General features: G+C 46.7%; 1 protein-coding gene across 14 annotated transcripts in view; it reads right to left on the minus strand.

Moving 5' to 3' along the window:
- Positions 1-17,411, minus strand: part of PPCDC (phosphopantothenoylcysteine decarboxylase) — a 97,355-nt gene that overhangs the window by 40,521 nt on the left and 39,423 nt on the right. For 9 of the 14 annotated variants that reach the window (XM_030576764.1, XM_030576775.1, XM_030576768.1 and 6 more), the window contains 2 exons: positions 10,384-10,512; positions 5,780-5,948 (listed from right to left, as the gene is read on the minus strand). In XM_030576764.1, the coding sequence (XP_030432624.1) occupies positions 5,780-5,948; positions 10,384-10,512 (298 nt within the window). Of the gene's footprint in view, positions 1-349; positions 1,077-5,779; positions 5,949-10,383; positions 10,513-17,411 lie in introns of those variants that run through there. The other 5 variants (XM_030576771.1, XM_030576770.1, XM_030576776.1 and 2 more) reach the window with 4 other exon arrangements.

Below are 17,411 nucleotides of genomic sequence, written 5' to 3' on the forward strand. Positions count from 1 at the left end.
AAAACATGCGAAGACTGAGTCAAACCGCCTTCAAATGTAGAATTGCTGCCTTTTCTCATTATAGTTTCTTGGGGAAATATCGATAATATAAGGTCTCCTGCTGGAAAGGTGAAGACTAGAGCAGCTTCTGTAGGAGCTTTCCAAAACCAGTGCTTTTACAACATTAATTACAGTGACTTTTAGTGGGAGAGGCTGGGAGCATTCCCATAACAAATGTTTTTACACCAGTGGTAGGCAACCTGCGACCTGTCAGGGTAATCCGCTGGTGGACCGCGAGACAGTTTGTTTACATCGACCATCCACAGGCACGGCCGCCCGCAGCTCTCAGTGGCCGCGGTTCGCCATTCACAGCCAATGGAAGCTGTGGGAAGCGGTGGCCAGCGCGGTTCGCCATTCCTGGCCAATGGGAGCTGCAAGAAACGGCAAGGGCTGGCCACTTCTTCCCATAGCTCCTATTGGCCAGGAACAGCAAACTGTGGCTACTAGGAGTTGTGGAGGGCCGTGCCTGCAGACAGTTGATGTAAACAAACCGTCTCACAGCCCGCCAGCAGATTACCCTGACAGGCCGTGTGCCACAGGTTGCCCGCCACTGTTTTACACCATTCTCTTCTCTGACTCCTCTTGATGCTGGACCTTAGAAATTCTCTTTTCAATGTTTCAAAAACTATTCCATATAAAATACTCAGGATCAAGAGGCCTAGTATGATACGTCCCTCTCTACAGAGATGTTTGTATGTGAACTGTGTTTAAGGTACGTCAGAGGGCCCCCAAATAATCATATACAGAAACTTGACTTCAGTTCTCAAAGGTCTCTAATGATGCAAGAGGTTTAATGTCAGAGCAGTTGATGGCACTGGAACCCAAACATCTTATTCTTTCAGCTTATGGCAGTGTTCTTGGAGGCACATGCCATCTCAGCTCCCATTGCTTTCATCCTTACACTGAAAAAAACTGTCAAGAAGGGGGGCAAATGTGATTTACATCAAGGAATCAGCTCTGCGTCAGCAAGTCCCGCTCTGAAAGGATCGCCTTCACCTTCTCCACAATGGTCCATACTTCTGCCATGGCACCTTGACCTAGAGAGCAAGGTCACACACACAGTAAAACTCAGGTCCCAGGGAGCCTGCACAACTGCTGAGCATTGACATACCACAAGTCCTGCTGAAATTTGGCCTTGTTCCTTCCCATACACTCAGCAGTGCAATGTGCCCATGCATTTTCTAAGCAGTGCATTGCAGCGAGTTACACCAGAAATGCTGGCAGGACACAATAAGCCTAGTGTGAAGATCAGCTCCGACTGCCAAAATCCAAGGGACCAGACACTGCCACAAACTATGGGTCCTCATGAGTAGGCCTTGTGATTCCCATAGTGGCCTGAATATCAGAAAGCAACTGTGTTCCATATGGGCAGGTGAAAAATACCCATGACTAGCCACAGAGCCTCATCGGTTCTCCAGGGTCTATGTGAATTATGCATCCTGGTTAAATGCCAATTGGTTGATTACAAAAATTGAGTGGAAATGACCAAAACAAATTAATGTGAGATAATTTTTTTCATTTCACTTCTCATTCTGAAACCCAGAAACTTTATTTTTGTGTGAAATTTATGCAAAATGGCCATTTTTTTCTACGTCAAAACCATGCACACTTTGTATTTCTGTACGCTTTCAATAGACAATGAAATTAAGATGATTTTCAAGTGAAAATTGCCCTGACTTTGCTTTGGCTTGCATCCTGAACTAATTCTTGGAAATGTAACAAGAACAAAATGTAAAAACTCTTCCTTTACGATTGGTTACTTGCCAGATGGGCACTCAATCTTTCAGTGGAGATGTGGCTTTCACTCCTGCAGGCTTTTTTCATAGATTCATAAATTTCATAAGTTTTCAGGCCTGAAGGGATCATTAGATAATCTAGTCTGACCTCCTGTTAAACACGAGTCATAGAATTTCATCCAGCTACTCCTGAATTTAAAGCAATAACTTGTATTTGATGAAAGCATATCTTTCAGAAAGGCATTCAGTCTTCATGTGAAGACTTCAAAGGTGTAGAATCCATCTCTTTCCTTAGTAATTTGTTCCAAAGGTTAACCACTTTCACTGTTAAAAAGTGTGCCTTATTTCTAATTTAAAATTTAATTACCTAATTGCCAGTTAGTTACCTAGTTCCTAATTAGAAATTAGTTACCTTAGACCTGTTTTAGGAAGACCCCATAATTGTCAGCAACTGTTGGTGAATGATGGTTTTGAAAGAATAAAGGAACTATTTTCCTAAAAAGCAGAAAGAACCTTCATTCTACACTAGAATATTTCAGACCCATAATTCCGAACAGGTGAACTCCAACTGGTGGATTGCACTGTAGATAAGGAATAGGTAGGCTTGTGTGTTAATCTCCATACTGTCTAACCCCGAACAGGTGGATCAGCACCCAACAGATATGGACAAGAGACATCCTCTTGGATTGCCTCCTTACCAGAGGCAACGTGCGGGAGGAGGGTATATGGGGTCACATGCCCTCCCAGATTTCTGACTTCCATTTCCAGCCAGGCATTGACTGGGGGGCTTGCAGGGAGGAGCCAACGCAGTTCAGAGGGCTCAGCAGGAGCATCTGAGTCCTAGGGCTCTCCATGGGGGGACCATCCAGCTGGGCAGCACACTGGGACTGGGCAAGGCCACTGGAGCAGGTGGTGGCAGCAGGCAGGGCAGGGCTGTTGCTGGTGCCTGGCAGCAGGAAGCTGGGCTATGGGGGAAACCAGCAGATCCCCACTTTCCCTGAACCAGCTGCAGGTGCCGGGTGCTGCAGGGGCTTCAGCAGCTGCGAAGCCCAGCCAGAGGTGGCTCAGTGAGGGAGGATGCCCACTGCAGGAGGAGAAGCACCACATGTGGCTGCTGCTTTGGGCACAAAGCATATTGGACAGATCAGTCCCATGCTCTCTGAGGCTGCGGCCAGGGCCTGGGCCAAGCGGGATGATGGAGGGAAAAAAAGGGCTCTAAGCCCCTGTCCATGGGACTGCTGGGGAGCCTGCAAGTCCAGGGTGGGAACAGGCTGAATATCACTCCTCAGCCCCTACTCCAGTGTTTATCTGAGGGGCAGAGAGCCTCCCCCATGCCAACGCTGCACAGGGTTCAGGACAGCTTTGGCACATGCAGGGCTTGTCTCCTCCTGGGCCATGTCCTGTGTGTGAGGGTCTTGGGCTTTCCGGGGGTGCTGTCCTGGTCAGAGGCAGAGGGGAAGGAAGGAGTCCGCCAGGCAGGCCGCAGGTGTTCTTAGTGCTCCCGCTGGCTATTTATGGAGGAGCAGCGGGGCTAGGGATGGGGATAGCAAGAGGGAGAGCTGCAGGAGGAGGCAGAAGGAGGAGAGCATGCAAAGGGCCGATGGGTGGGCAGCAGAGCCAACACATGGGGCAGTCAGGTCCACCCCAAACTTTTAAATTGTGCCTTCCACTATCAACAGTTACGTGTCATCTCTGCTCCTTACAGTTCTGCATACAGAGCCATTCATCTTAATGATCCATAAATAACATTTCCAAGACCTGCCTGTGTTTTCCCAGCTACTTCCATTTCACTTTTGGCAAGTCACATCTGGACTTTTTAGCTGTGCAAAATCTTGGTAAGCAGTGTGTCCTGAACCTATAAATTATTCATACAGGGTAAAATCCACCCAACACAAAACCTACACACCTCTGAGAGATAATCACAAACAAAATAAGAAAACAAATAAAATAATCATGAAACAGAAGAGAAACACTCTTCAGTTTAACCACTATGAAAAGCTTAGCTAGGTAGGCTCTACTGATAGCTCATGACACAGAATACTGGTTAAGCAGGATGAAAAGCGTAAGCATTAAGAAGTACTTTGCCTGAGCCAGCTGCTGCAGGCCAGTCTGTCTTACTGTCCCAGAAAGATTAAGCAATACAGTGATAAAAACACTTCAGCTCAGCTGAGTTTTGTTTATATTACAGCATTCATTGAAGGAGCAGAATCTGTTAGGAATTACAGATCCAAAAATTTGGGAGTAGACACGGTTAGAGACTTCTTGGGTCTACTAGGGAAGAGAAATTACAAGGGAAAGTAATTCAAGCAACGACTGTGTGCTGACGCCCTTGCTAATACTGAGGTTTTGCACCAATTCCAGCCATCAGTGGCCTGTCATCAGCGTAACTGTACGAACACAAACCTGTAGAATAGACAGGCAAAACACTGACTGGTGCAAATTGCAACTTTCTTTTGCTACTCTATGGGTTTGGACCTTGCTGGCATCAACTGGTGGGATCAGAGCAAAGTTCAGTATGGACAAGACTTAAAAATCACAACTGTTTCTGGAGATGGAGGTGATTGACGGCTGAAAGATATCAACGGTGAGGGATATACAGGAAGGATGGTCCAATGGCTAGGGTGCTCACTTGGGTGATCTGGCTTCAAATCTCTGCTCTGCCACAGACTTCCTGTGTGACTTTGGGTAAGTCACGGATCCTCTCTGTGCCTCAGTTCCCACTGGTACATTATGGATAAAAGCACTATCCTACCTCACAGGATGTGTGAGGATAAATACATAAAAGATTGCGAGGTGCTCAGATATCATGGTAATGGGGGATCTTCGGTAAATAGATAAAGGAAAAGACAAAAAAGGGAAAGCGTGTTGATCCAGATGGCTTTTTCCATTTTGCCAAAGTCTATTGTGTGGCTTGATCTCATTTGGGTGTTTCCATTTATAGTAATCATAGACATGTGAGAAATTTGATGTGACGTGTTATAAGAACCCTGGCAGAACAGTTATGGCCCAGTGTGTTTTTACTGATTTAAATGTGTTTATCCAGCCATAAATGTATATTGGTATTCAGTTCCAAAAAGCCTCTCTTTCAGAGATGCACATTATTTACCTGAGAGATCAGGAGGTGCGAAAGCCAACGCTACTCAGCAACCACAAAGACTATTTTTAAATGTGTCTTATTTTCCAGACAGATTCCTATGCACTGTGTCAATGCACACCATAGAGCTTGGTATCAAACTATACAGCAGAGTTATTAAAATATTAACATAAATGTGCTTGTTCAAACATGATTCTATACAGGTACTACAGCTCTTCTGTTTTTATGAATAACTCGATTACACATTCATAAAACAGGCCAAAGAAACAATTTTCTTCTCTAGCCATATATGGTCCTCATTACTATATAGTATCTGAGTGCCTCCATTTTTTAATGTATCTATCCCTTCACAACTCCTCAGTGAGACAGGGGAAGTGCTATTCTCCTCTATTATCCCACTGGGGCACAGAGAGACTAGACCAAGGTCAAACAGAAAATCTGTGGCAGAGCAGAGAATTGAATCTGTGTGTCACAAGTCCCAGAACAGCACGCTAATCACTGGCCCATCCTTCCTCTCTCTCATGCACTTATCATGGATTACTAGTTGGCAATATTTACTTTATAAATCTTAGATTGATTTGAGTTATTGAAGCTAAGTTAAGCCCCTAACCCCAAATTTCAACTCCTGATTCTGCTTTGAATTCCTAGCAGCTCACAGCGTTTGCATGGATTTTGAAAATTGGCAAGAAAAGAAATATTTTCTTCAAGGCTGGTCTGAGACCCAATTTCAACACATTTCTATAAACTTTGGCAATGGACAATTACAGCACAAACTGTACTTGTTCACCTCAGCCCAGCACACTGAAGCTCACAGGGTGAGAAGACTGTCTCACCATCAGTATAACATTTCCATGATCATCATGGGAAAAAGCACACCGGAAAGTAGCCAGAGGCCATGCTAAAGACTGACCTTCATCCCCACACACCAGCCTCTTCACCACACAAGGGATCTCTGTGTAGCCAAAGTCCTTTAGTTGTTCCACCTGATGAGCTGTAATAGGATGCTCCCACATGGCTGTGTTCATAGCAGGACAGAACAGCAGGGGTTTAGTCATATCCCACGCGCGGATGACACAGGTCTGTAAGAAAGGCAACAAGAGACCCAACCCTAGCGTGTTTGCTGCCTTTCCTGTTTGCATCTCCTATCACACTGCTGCAGAAGCCCTTTGCCAAGCCAAAGACCATTAGGGCTGGGGTACCCAAAATTTGCCCAGCCATGCTGGAAACTTGTCAGCAGCTTCCTGGCTGCAACGAATTAGCACTAAATGGCATAAGATTGCAGCAAGGAAAAGGAGGCAAGTCCCAGAGCAACATGCTTCATCTTTTCTTGAGTCAAGTGAACAGCCCACTCAGATCCAGCCGACAATCTCCTTGGGCTGCACTTCCACAGTAAAGCTAAGGATGGCCACAAACCATACTGTAGAACTCTCTAGACCGTATTTGAGGGAAGCCGGTGTACAGTCATTTTGCCTAAGTGCCATGTCGACTGGATATGTCACTTTTGCAATGAAAAGAAACATCCCATCTTCCATGGATGTAACTCGCATCAAGTAGAAGAAACATGTCTGGTCTATTTCAAAACATGCAAAACACCTCAGCTTCACAGCCATTAAACAACTCCTACATATTACATCAGAATCTACAGTGACAGAGTTTGCAGATCGTTAATAGAGAGCGCAGTCAGTTCTCTGTCTGGCTTCTTGAACCAGCAAGTTATTATCTTGTCAGATAGGGCAGATAGGGTTTGCTACAACATCCTAAAGACAAAGGGACAAGAAGAAGTTATTCACTTTGTGCAGAAACAATGGTTCTTCCAGATGTGTCCCCCAAGGTTGCTCCACTGTAGGTGTATCTGCGCCCCTGCTCCTCTAATCAGAGATTTTAGTTAGCAGTGTCCATTCAACCCACACATGCGTTCTCCCTCCCTTGTTGTCTGCCTAGAGGCAACCTAGTACTGTGCAGGCAAAAACCTCTCAGGTCCTTCTCTACCGCAAAACCCCTTATGGAGAACACTAGGGGGAAGGAGGGTGGGTTGTGGAGCACCAGTAGGGGGACACATCTCAAAGAACCATTGTTACTGCACAAAGTGAGTAACTACCTCTTCTTCTTCAAGTAGTGCCCCTTGGGTGCTGCAGGTGACTTTACAGCAGTATCCCCCATGGAGGGCCAAGGCTTCGGAGTGGTGTCTGTTACTACAGAGAGTATTGTGGAGTCAAAGATGGCATCAGAGGCCGAATCTCCAGTGATAGTATAATATTCTGCGAAAGTGTGGGTAGAGACCCAAGTCGCTGCTCTGCAGATCTCCAAGATAGGGACATCCTTAAGGAATACGACTAAGGTAGAAATTGACCTCGCAGAATGCATAGGGATTAAGGATGCAGGCAACAGGGTGCACCCTTGACAACAGTAATTAATGCAACTCTTGACCCATTTGGATAGTCTTTGAGTCAATACTAATAATGCAGATAAGGAAGGGACAACTGCTCGCTTCATTCAAGGCCAAAGACGGTTGAGAAGGAACTGAGGGGGGTTCGCCTGCGCAGTGTTAGACAGGCTTGAGGCAGACCATGAGGGAGGGAGAACACATGTATGGGCTGAATAGACACTGCTACCTAAAATCGCCAATTTGAGGCACAGGGGCGCAGATACACCTACAGTGGAGCACTTGTAGGAACACTACTCAAAGAACAACTTGCATTTGTCCTTGGAATAGTATCTCAGCTGTAGTCATCTTGCGTTCAGTAAACCTTTTACCTGTTGTTTTGTACTGTATAATGTGAACTTTCTCCAGTACAGGCAAAATTTAATTCTGCTAGGTCTAGGGTGACTAGATGAGAGGGAGAAAATATTGGGACACATGGGGGGTGGGAGGGGAAAATTCACCGGCGGAGCAGCAAGAGAAAAGAAAAAAAGCCAAGTGCTGCCAGCGGAGCAGCAAGAAAAAAAAGGGGAGGGAGGGCGGCGAGTGCTGCTGGCGGAGTGAAATATCAGGACAAATTGCATCCTGACCAAATATTGGTTGGGACGCGGGACAAACACTTAATATCAGGATGGTCCCGATTTTATCAGGACAGCTGGTCACCCTAGTTAGGTCTTATCCCCTCCAAGCTTCCAAATGAAACCCTAAATGGCCTGTTTCATACATCTATGTTATTTTATTTCCCTCCCAAAACAGGCTAGCAGTCACATAGTTGTAATCTTGTGTGTCACTGACCGATGGGATCTGTCTCCTGGGCCGTATAATGCCCCTCCTGCTAAGCCAACACCTCCAGAGACATTCTAGACGCTCACGTAGGTGAAGCCTGTAAGTCCAGCTGTACTTTACTCATTTACAGGCACTGTGGTTTTCCTTAACACTGGGGTTCAACCATTCAGAGTTTCTTGATCTGAATGGCACCTGTCCAGACAAATTTCCTTTTGAGATTGTGTGTGCCTACATCCCTAGCTCCACCCACCCTCCACTCATTTTTCAGAGCCACTGAACTGGTATACCAGCGCTGCATGTGCAGATTTGCATTCTCTTTGAAGATTCCTTAGGTGTCTAAAATTCTATGACCTTCCCTATCTAATGAGCATCTATCTCTGGTCCCAAAGTGCTTGGGTGTACAGGGGGCTCTTGGGTAGTCTGTCTTACCCAAATGCAGGAGCTGCCTCCCTTCTTCCATCCACCCCAAGCTACTTGAGGTACCAGAAAACAGCACTGCCCCAAAAAAGACCTGTGGCTGAAACTGGAAGATAAATGTGTGAGTGTGGGTGGGTGGATGTCCATGTTATGCTTTTAGATGAGGGAGTGAGGACTAGCAGGAAGAAAACAAACATATCTGATCTCACAGGTGTCTTTCCAGACTACATCTAAAATACAGAAAGGAAAAGGAACTGAAGAGTGAGAAAGTGTGTCTGTGAGATAGAGAGAGACAGAGAGATGGAGAGGCTATAAGCTGCAGGAGAGGAAGAAGAATCATGCATCAGGAAAAGGAAGAGGAGGAAATATAGGGAAAGGGACGGCGAGTGAACATCATGAGAGAAGAGCCAGGGAGATGAAGAAGGATGTGAAGAGGAAGAGAGAGAGAGGTATAAGGAGGGAGCCAGGGGAAAGAGTAGGCATTATTTATTAGTAGTAGTAGTAGAAGTAGTATTTTAATGCCTAGAAGCCCTATGTGAAGTTGTGCAGTCTATATGGTTTTACAAAAATTTAATAAGTGAATATAATATAACTGAGATATGCTTCATGCAAAAGGTCTCTTATAAGGTATCATTACAAAGCTTATAATCTACAGAGTGTGATCATCCCATCTGTATAAATGTACTACTCTTGTATCTGAAAATAGAAATATGAAACATAACTCTCACAGCCTATTGTAATTATGTAAAGTGTGGGCCATTAATGGTGGTTTGGAATCTTGATGACTCCCATTAACTAGGACCATTGACTGCAGATGGTTGTGTTTTACCTGTAAGTCTTCCTGTACATGTGTGTGCTGGCAAGTGGGCAATGAAGTCTTGCAGTGACATGATCATGTCACCTAAACTGGAATCCATCTTTAACCTGGTGTCTTTCCATTGAGAAGGAGGGGTTGGGAACTCAGAGACAGACAAAAGGATTCCCACCTTATGCAAAAGGTATATAAAGGAGTGGAAGAGAACGAGAGAGAGAAGTCATCATAAGGAATCCCCTAGCTACCACCTGAGCTAGAACAAGAGCTGTACCAGGGGAAAGAATTGTGCCCAGGCCTGGAAGGTGTCCAGTCTGAGGACAAAACTTAACAGAGCATCTCTAAGGGTGATATTATCTGTATTCAGTTTGATTAGACATAGATTTGCGCATTTTATTTTATTTTGCTTGGTGACTGACTTTGTTCTGTCTGTTACTACTTAGAAACACTTAAATCCTACTTTCTGTATTTAATAAAATCACTTTTTACTTATTAATTAACTCAGAGTATGTATTAATACCTGGGGGAGCAAACAGCCATGCATCTCTATCAGTGTTATAGATGGCGAACAATTTATGAGTTTACCCTGCATAAGCTTTATATAGAGTAAAACAGATTTATTTGGGTTTAGACCCCATTGGTAGTTGGGCATCTGAGTGCTAAAGACAAGCACACTTCTGTGAGCTGTTTTCAGGTAAACCTGCAGCTTTGGGGCAAGTAATTCAGACCCTGGGTCTTTGCTGGAGCAGACAGAAGCTTCTGGCTCAGCAAGACAGGGTGCTGGCAGCCTGAGCTGGCAGGGAAAACAGGAGCAGAGGTAGTCTTAGCACATTGGGTGGCAGCTCCCAAGAGGGGTTCTGTAATCTAACCTGTCACACCCTAGTCATGGATCGAGGCTCCATTTCACTAGGCACTACACAAACACAGAACAACATGGTCCCTACCCCAAAGAGCCTGCATGAAAAGGAAAACAGAATAGAATTACAGTGAAAGCAATAGAGGGATAAGGAAAAAGAGCATGAAAGAAGTCCTCAGCCAGTATTCAGGGCAACTAGCGGCCCAGATGCAGACAGTAACTCACCAATAAGTTGTCACAGATGCCATTTGCTATTTTTGCCAGTGTATTTGCATCAAGAGGAGCCACTAGCATCAGGTCGGCCCAGCGCCTCAGGTCGATGTGGAGGACTGGGTCCGTACGCCCTTTCCACAGCTGCAGACAACAGAAGAGGCTGGATCACTGAACTCTCCTGAGACATTTACTCGTTCACAGAGCGCTTGGCACTGTACTAACCCCAGATGCATAAATGCCATGTCAAATCAGGGGGAAAGAGTAACATCCACACAGAGCAAGGCCCAATCACAATGGGGCTCTGAGACAGCAGTGCTGCTGCTGCTTCATATTTAACCCTTTTCTTGCTTCACTCTTCCTACAGTTACTATTTTATTGTGGTAGCACCTAGAAACTCCAGTCAAAGATCAGAGCCCCACTGTACTAGTCGCTGTACAGACAAACATAAAGAAAACAGATTCTGCTTCAGAGAGCACTCAGTCTACATCTCAGACATCAACATCACTCTGCATGCCAGTACAGGCTTCCCCATCCCATTCACCACAGGGCATCTGTGAATCTCAGGAACAGTTAGAAAAAGTTCCTGAAATTTTTACCCTGCTGACTATGCTGCATTGAACAACCCCGGCCAAAGTCCCATAGAATAGACTAGATGAGGCCAGATAGGCCTTTCTCGCTCCAACCTTTGTAACTCTGATCATTCTGGTTTAGCCAGAAGGCTGCTCTGGAAATTCTCTGTGTGACAGACATGGTGATTTCCTGCAATATCCTGGGCAAACCTTGCTGAATTAAGTTAAACCTTATTGAATTAAGGTTAAGTATCTTTGGAGCCCACTGTATTAAAAACGCAAAATGTGGGATTCACTAGGGTGAAGACTTGTAAACCTTGGGAAGTATTGTGAATTTCAAAGGACTATTTTAAACGAAGTTAAGTGGGGTTCCTAGGAAGTATCTGGGCGAAAGTGTATAGGTTACAGTTCAGTGCAACTGCTCCTGTATTCCTCCTTTATGATCGAGCAAAGGAAACCCACTGTCAGGTTTCCAGATTTGTAGCCACCACCTCTCTTGGATGGAGACACACGTCTCTCTCCCTCCTGACCGGTGTTTTTCCAGACTGCACAGCTCTCTGCCTACACTGTGAGTTCCCCAGCAAGTCAGACTGCCTAAGCTAGCCTGCTTTGCTTTTGCCTCAGAGGCAATAAACAGTGTAATTACCGATAGGTATAAATTACAAAACAACTTGTCCTCAGCAAGCACATTTATTCTTAAGGTGAAAGCACTACAGAGAAAACGTATTTAAAAAGTAAAAGAAACTACACATATGCGGCATACTAATCAGCTTACCGGAGATCATCTCAATTCCAACAAGGGCTCTGACACGTGGCTGGTCCTTCAAACTCCACCATGGGAGTTTTCTGTGGTCACAAGTTCATATCAACTGTTAGCTCAGAACAAGCACACCCTGAATCTGATTGTCACCACTTTACACAGTTTGGGTCTTTGATCTACAGAGACCGTAAATACCCAAGTACCCAGACAGTGGTCCCCTCCTCGGGATGAAGCTTCAAAAGGCTGGCTCTCTGTACAGCTGGAAGTGGTCATTTGCATTTACCAATCTGCAGGTATTTTCTAGAAGCCCACTTATATTTGTTTGTCTGGCACATTGCTTAAAATATTTCTCTGAAGCTCATAACACTTTCCAAAGTTTACACTGGCCATGTCTCCCCCAGAAGAACTTACATACAATCCCACAATAACACACAAACTTCACATTTTAAATACAATAGACTGTAAACATACTTAAAAGGTTTAACTTAATCCAATCAGGTTTGTCCTGGATATTGCAGGAAATTGCTATATCTGTCACACTCTGACCTCGATGGAGCATCTGAGCTGGTAAAATGTCAAGAGAAGCAGCAAATGAGATGAGGTGTCTTACCTCCAGAGGCCAGGCACGACCACAGGCCAGTGAGAGGTGTGCATCAGGGCTACAAACTGCTCACTCTATGAGTCACACACAACCACAACAGAGAGGCAGCATCCGGAATAACTAGTGCTCCCCACCCTTCCCAAAGTAGGGCTCTTCACTCTCTTTTTAGTTTTTAAGTACATTAAAGAGTCTTACCTTCTTTTTAAAGTAACTTTTTGTATTTAACTCTTCTGGAGCCAGATATAATGCAAGCAGAAGCTATACAGGCTCCTCTCACACAACTCTGTCAATGCACCTCAATCCTGACCTGCAACATCCCTTGCCCACCTCTGCCAATGTATCTTAATCCTGATCTGCAGCATTCCCTGGTATTTCGGTACTGCAAGCCATACGGCCCAGCAGGGCCGGTGCAAGGATATTTTGCGACCTAGGCGAAACTTCCACCTTGCACCTCCCCACCCCCAAAAAATCACATACATTATACATGTATACATTTAAATCAACCCAGGGCTCCCAGCTGCAGAGGAGGCTGGGAGCCCCCGGGGCTCACAGGCAAATTAAAGGGCCCAGAGCAGTGACTGCTGTGGAGCCCCGGGCCCTTTAAATCCCCATCGCAGCTCCAGCTGGGATTTAAAGGGCTCAGGGGCTGGGGCCGGGATTTAAAGGGCTCAGAGCTCCTGCAGCTGGAGGAAGCTCCAAGCCCTTTAAATCCCGGCCCCAGCCTGGCCGCCAGAGCTGCGGGCAGGATTTAAAGGGCTCTGGGCTCCCCGTAGCAGTGGAGAGCCCAGAGCCCTTTCAATCCCAGCCACGGAAGCCGGTGCAGTCCGGCACAGCATACTGGCTCTTGCTGGTATGCCATACCAGATCTTACCGCCTTACTTTCATCTCTGGTGGAGGCTGAGCCAAAACTCTGCTGTCACGCCTGTCGCCGGGCTTGTGCCACGTGAGCACTAAGCGGAGCTCTGCCCAGCCGCCGGCACCCCCACCGGCAATGACAATAATTGCATGGAGGGGCTGCTGCGCTGGGAGGAGTCGTCTGAGCCGCACGTGTCAATGCGCTGCTGGCAGCCCGGCCCAGGAATGGTGTAAAAAATAAAAATAAAAAAAATTTAGGAACACCGCTTTTTGGCACCCCAGGCAACTACCCAGTTTGCCTTAATGGTAGCACCGGCCCTGCTGCACACTCAGCGCACCTCAATTCTGACCAGCAGGCCCTCTGCTATTCCAGACCTGGGCACCAACAGAGCTCTGCCAATGCACCACAATGATCTCTGAAACGACTGGAAAGCTTTCTGTTCATTCCCACTAACATGCCTTTCTATGAAGGAAAGCAACATATGCTTGTGGGTGCAAAAACAGAGGACTGCTCCCATAGTGATGAGCCGGTCTTCTTGTACTCACTCATGGTATGTCTACACTACAAAATTAGGCTGAATTTATAGAAGTCGATTTTTTAGGAAGCAGTTTTGTACAGTCGATTGTGTGTGTCCCCACTAAGCGCATTAAGTCGGCAGAATGCATCCACAGTACCAAGGCTAGCGTCAACTTCCGGAGCATTGCACTGTGGGTAGCTATCCCACAGTTCCCACAGTCTCCGCCACCCATTGGAATTCTGGGTTGAGCTCCCACTGCCTGATGGGGCAGAAACATTGTCGCGGGTGGTTTTGTGTACATGTCATCAGTCACCCCTCCCTCCGTGAGAGCAACAGCAGACAATCATTTCGCACCTTTTTTTCCACGCAGACGCCGCACCATAGCAAGAGTGCAGCCTGCTCAGCTCAGCCACCACTGTTGTGTCCCGGGTGCTGCTGGCAACAGACTGTGCAGTAGGGCTGCAAACCATCATCAGGCATACACTGCCAGTCTGGTCTCCTGCAGACGCCATACCACGGAAAGCATGGAGCCTGCTCAGATCACAGCGGCAGTTATAAGCACTGTAAACACCTCATGCATTATCCTGCAGTATGTGCAGAACCAGAATCTGCAAAAGCAGGTGAGGAGGCAACAGCAACGCGATGATGAGAGTGATGAGGACATGGACACAGACTTCTCTCAAAGTAGGGGCCCTGGCAATTTGGACATCATGGCGGCAATGGGGCAGGCTCATGCCGTGGAACGCTGATTCCGGGCCTGGGACACAAGCACAGACTGGTGGGACAGCATAGTGTTGCGGGTCGGATGATTCCCAGTGACTGTGAAACTTTCGCATGCATAAGGGCACTTTCATGGAACTTTGTGACTTGCTTTCCCCCGCCCTGAAGTGCAAGAATACCAAGATGAGAGCAGCCCTCACAGTTCACAAGTGAGTGGTGATAGCCCTGTGGAAGCTTGCAATGCCAGACAGCTACTGGTCAGTCGGGAATCAATTTAATAGAATCATAGAAGTGCAGGACTGGAAGGGACCTTGAAAGGTGACTGAGTCCACGGCCCTGCCTTCACAGCAGGATCAAGTACCATCCCTGACAGATTTTTGCCCCAGATCCCTAAATGGCCCCCTCAAGGATTGAACTCACAACCCTGAGTTTAGCAGGTCAATGCTCAAACCACTGAGCTATCCCTCGCTGATGGGAAACTGTTTTTGTGTGTTCACACTGTCAGCTCCCTGTGCAATAGCGTGTTCACACTTGCAGCGGTATTCAGAGCAGTGCAGTCTGGGCAGCTATCTCACAGATCATCTCTTCCTCTTCTGCCACTGAGTTGTGGGAAGGCAGCAGGGGTACTGGGGCATCCTGGGTCCTCTTTCAATGTCCCAGGATGCATTGCTTTGCATCCCAGCAATCCCTGTGCTTCCGTCTAGATTTGGCGCCATCTTTCAAAGCTCTGTATCTTCAGTCTGCAGGAACGGATCCCACACTGTTGACCAATATGCTGCTTGCTCTCACTAACACATCACGAGCGGCAGTGGAGTTATTCCTTAAACTACAAAGGCAAGATGACATTGATCTCACCACACGTAGTAGCTACAACACGAGGTTGCTTGTTTCCTGAGCCCAAAAGGAGCGTTCCATTGTTGTCAGCACCTCCATGAATGCCACAAGCACTGAGTGGAGGGATCACGTTGTGATGCACATCTGGGATGACGAGAAGTGGCTGCAGAACTTTCGGATGAGGAAAGCCATTCATGGGACTGTGTGATGAGCTCACTCCAGCCCTGCAGCACAAGGACACAAGAGTGAGAGCTGCCCTGTTGTTGGAGAAGCACATGGCAATTGCACTGTGGAAGCTGGCTACTCCAGACTGCTACTGATTGGTCGCTAACCAGTTTGGATTGGGAAAGTCGACAGTTGGACTCATGTTAATGCAAGTGTGCAGAGCCATTAATCATATCCTGCTCTGAAAGACCATGACTCTGGGCAACATGTGTGACAATGTGGACGGCTTTGCCCAAATGGGCTTCCCTAACTGCGGAGGTGTGATAGATGGCACACGTATTTCAATTCTGGCACCAAACCACCCAGCTACCGAGTACATTAATACATACATAAATACAGAGGGAGTATTTCTCAATGCTTCTCCAGGCACTTGTGGATCATGGTTGGCATTTCACGGACATTAACGCAGACTGGTCCAGAAAGGTGCATGACATACGCATGTTTCAGAACACTGGCCTGTTGAGGAAGCTGCAATCAGGGACTTTCTTCCTGGACCAGTAGATCACCACAAGGGAAGTTGAAATCCTGGGAGACCGTGCCTAACCCTTAATGCTGTGGCTTATGAAGCCAGACACAGGGCACCTTGACAGCAACAAGGAGCGGTTCAACAACAGGATGAGCAAGTGCAGAATGATGGTTGAGTGTGCTTCTGGCTGTCTAAGGGCCTGCTGGAGCTGCTTATATGGGAGGCTCGACCTGGCTGATGACAATAATCCTATGTTTATAGACGTGCGCTGTACATTCCATATTTGTGAAGGGAAGGGTGAAAGCTTCACTCAGGGTGGGATCGCTGAGGCTCAGCGCCTGGAGGCTATTAGAAGGGTGCAGATGGGGCAATAAGAATCAGGGATACCTTGAGGCAGAAATTTGAAGCTGAAATCCACTAATATTTGTTGCTATGCTCAGGAGTGCAGTGCTTGTAATGCTAGGAGGTGACTGTGACTGGCGCAGACGATGCACTATGAAGGTTTAAGAAAACTGCCTGTTGCTTTGAAGGCCTCTGTTTGCTTTCACAATTAATGGAATAAAGATTGCTTTCAAACCAAAACAATTATTTTATTAAAAAAAAAAAAAAACCCACAACAAGTGGAGGAGAGAGACTAACAAAAAACACATCAAGACTGTGGAGGATGGGGAAAGGGAGGGTCCCAGGAGGAGGTGGGGTCCTGGGATGGTTAAAGATTTGTGTATGTCCAGGTATCATATGCAACCTTGTCCTTTGGAGTACAGTGCAGTGGGTACTGTACTTCAGCAGGGCTAAACTGCAGAAGGACGGGTGTTGAGTGCAGTGGGTACTGGGAGACCACAGGGCTGGACTGTGACAGGGCAGCAGTGGAATGCAGCAAGTACAGACTGGAGCCAAGAGGTTGATAACATTGTGTTGGCGGAGTCTGGGAGGTGGCAGGGTGCACAGGTAAGAGTTTTACGACAGCAGCTGCAGGGGAGGGCAGGCGCGGGGCTACTCGGTTTGTAGTGCTAATAGCGCCTGAAGCGTGTGCGCTTGGCGCTCCATAACTTTTAAGAGCAGCTCCGTGGCTTCGTTCTGGTGCGCCACATTCTCCTTTCAGTCCCTCTTCTTGATGTCCCACCACTCGTTCAGTTCTTGTTTTTCGGCCGCAGAGTGCATCGGGACATCATGCAAAAAGTCCTCTTTAGTCCTTTATGGCCGCTTTCTAATTCTGCACAGCCGTTCAGCCGGCGACGATAAAGAGGGAGGCTGGTCTCCCAAGGTCATCTCTGTGAAGCCAAAAAACAACACTTTAAAGAAGCAGTATTGTTTGCAACACACAGAACACTGATTCAGTGATTTAAAACACAGCCAGTATTCACACACCTGTCACTAACTGGCTGACCCCAGGCAAACACACATGAGCCACAGGACCCCCAAAATGGTGAGTAACTGCAGAGGCAGGGGAAATCAGTGTTCCAAGACCATACTGTACACTGGGCATGTGGCT

The sequence above is a fragment of the Gopherus evgoodei genome, chromosome 10, assembly GCF_007399415.2.
Source record: "Gopherus evgoodei ecotype Sinaloan lineage chromosome 10, rGopEvg1_v1.p, whole genome shotgun sequence".
NCBI classification, from domain to species: Eukaryota; Metazoa; Chordata; order Testudines; family Testudinidae; genus Gopherus; species Gopherus evgoodei.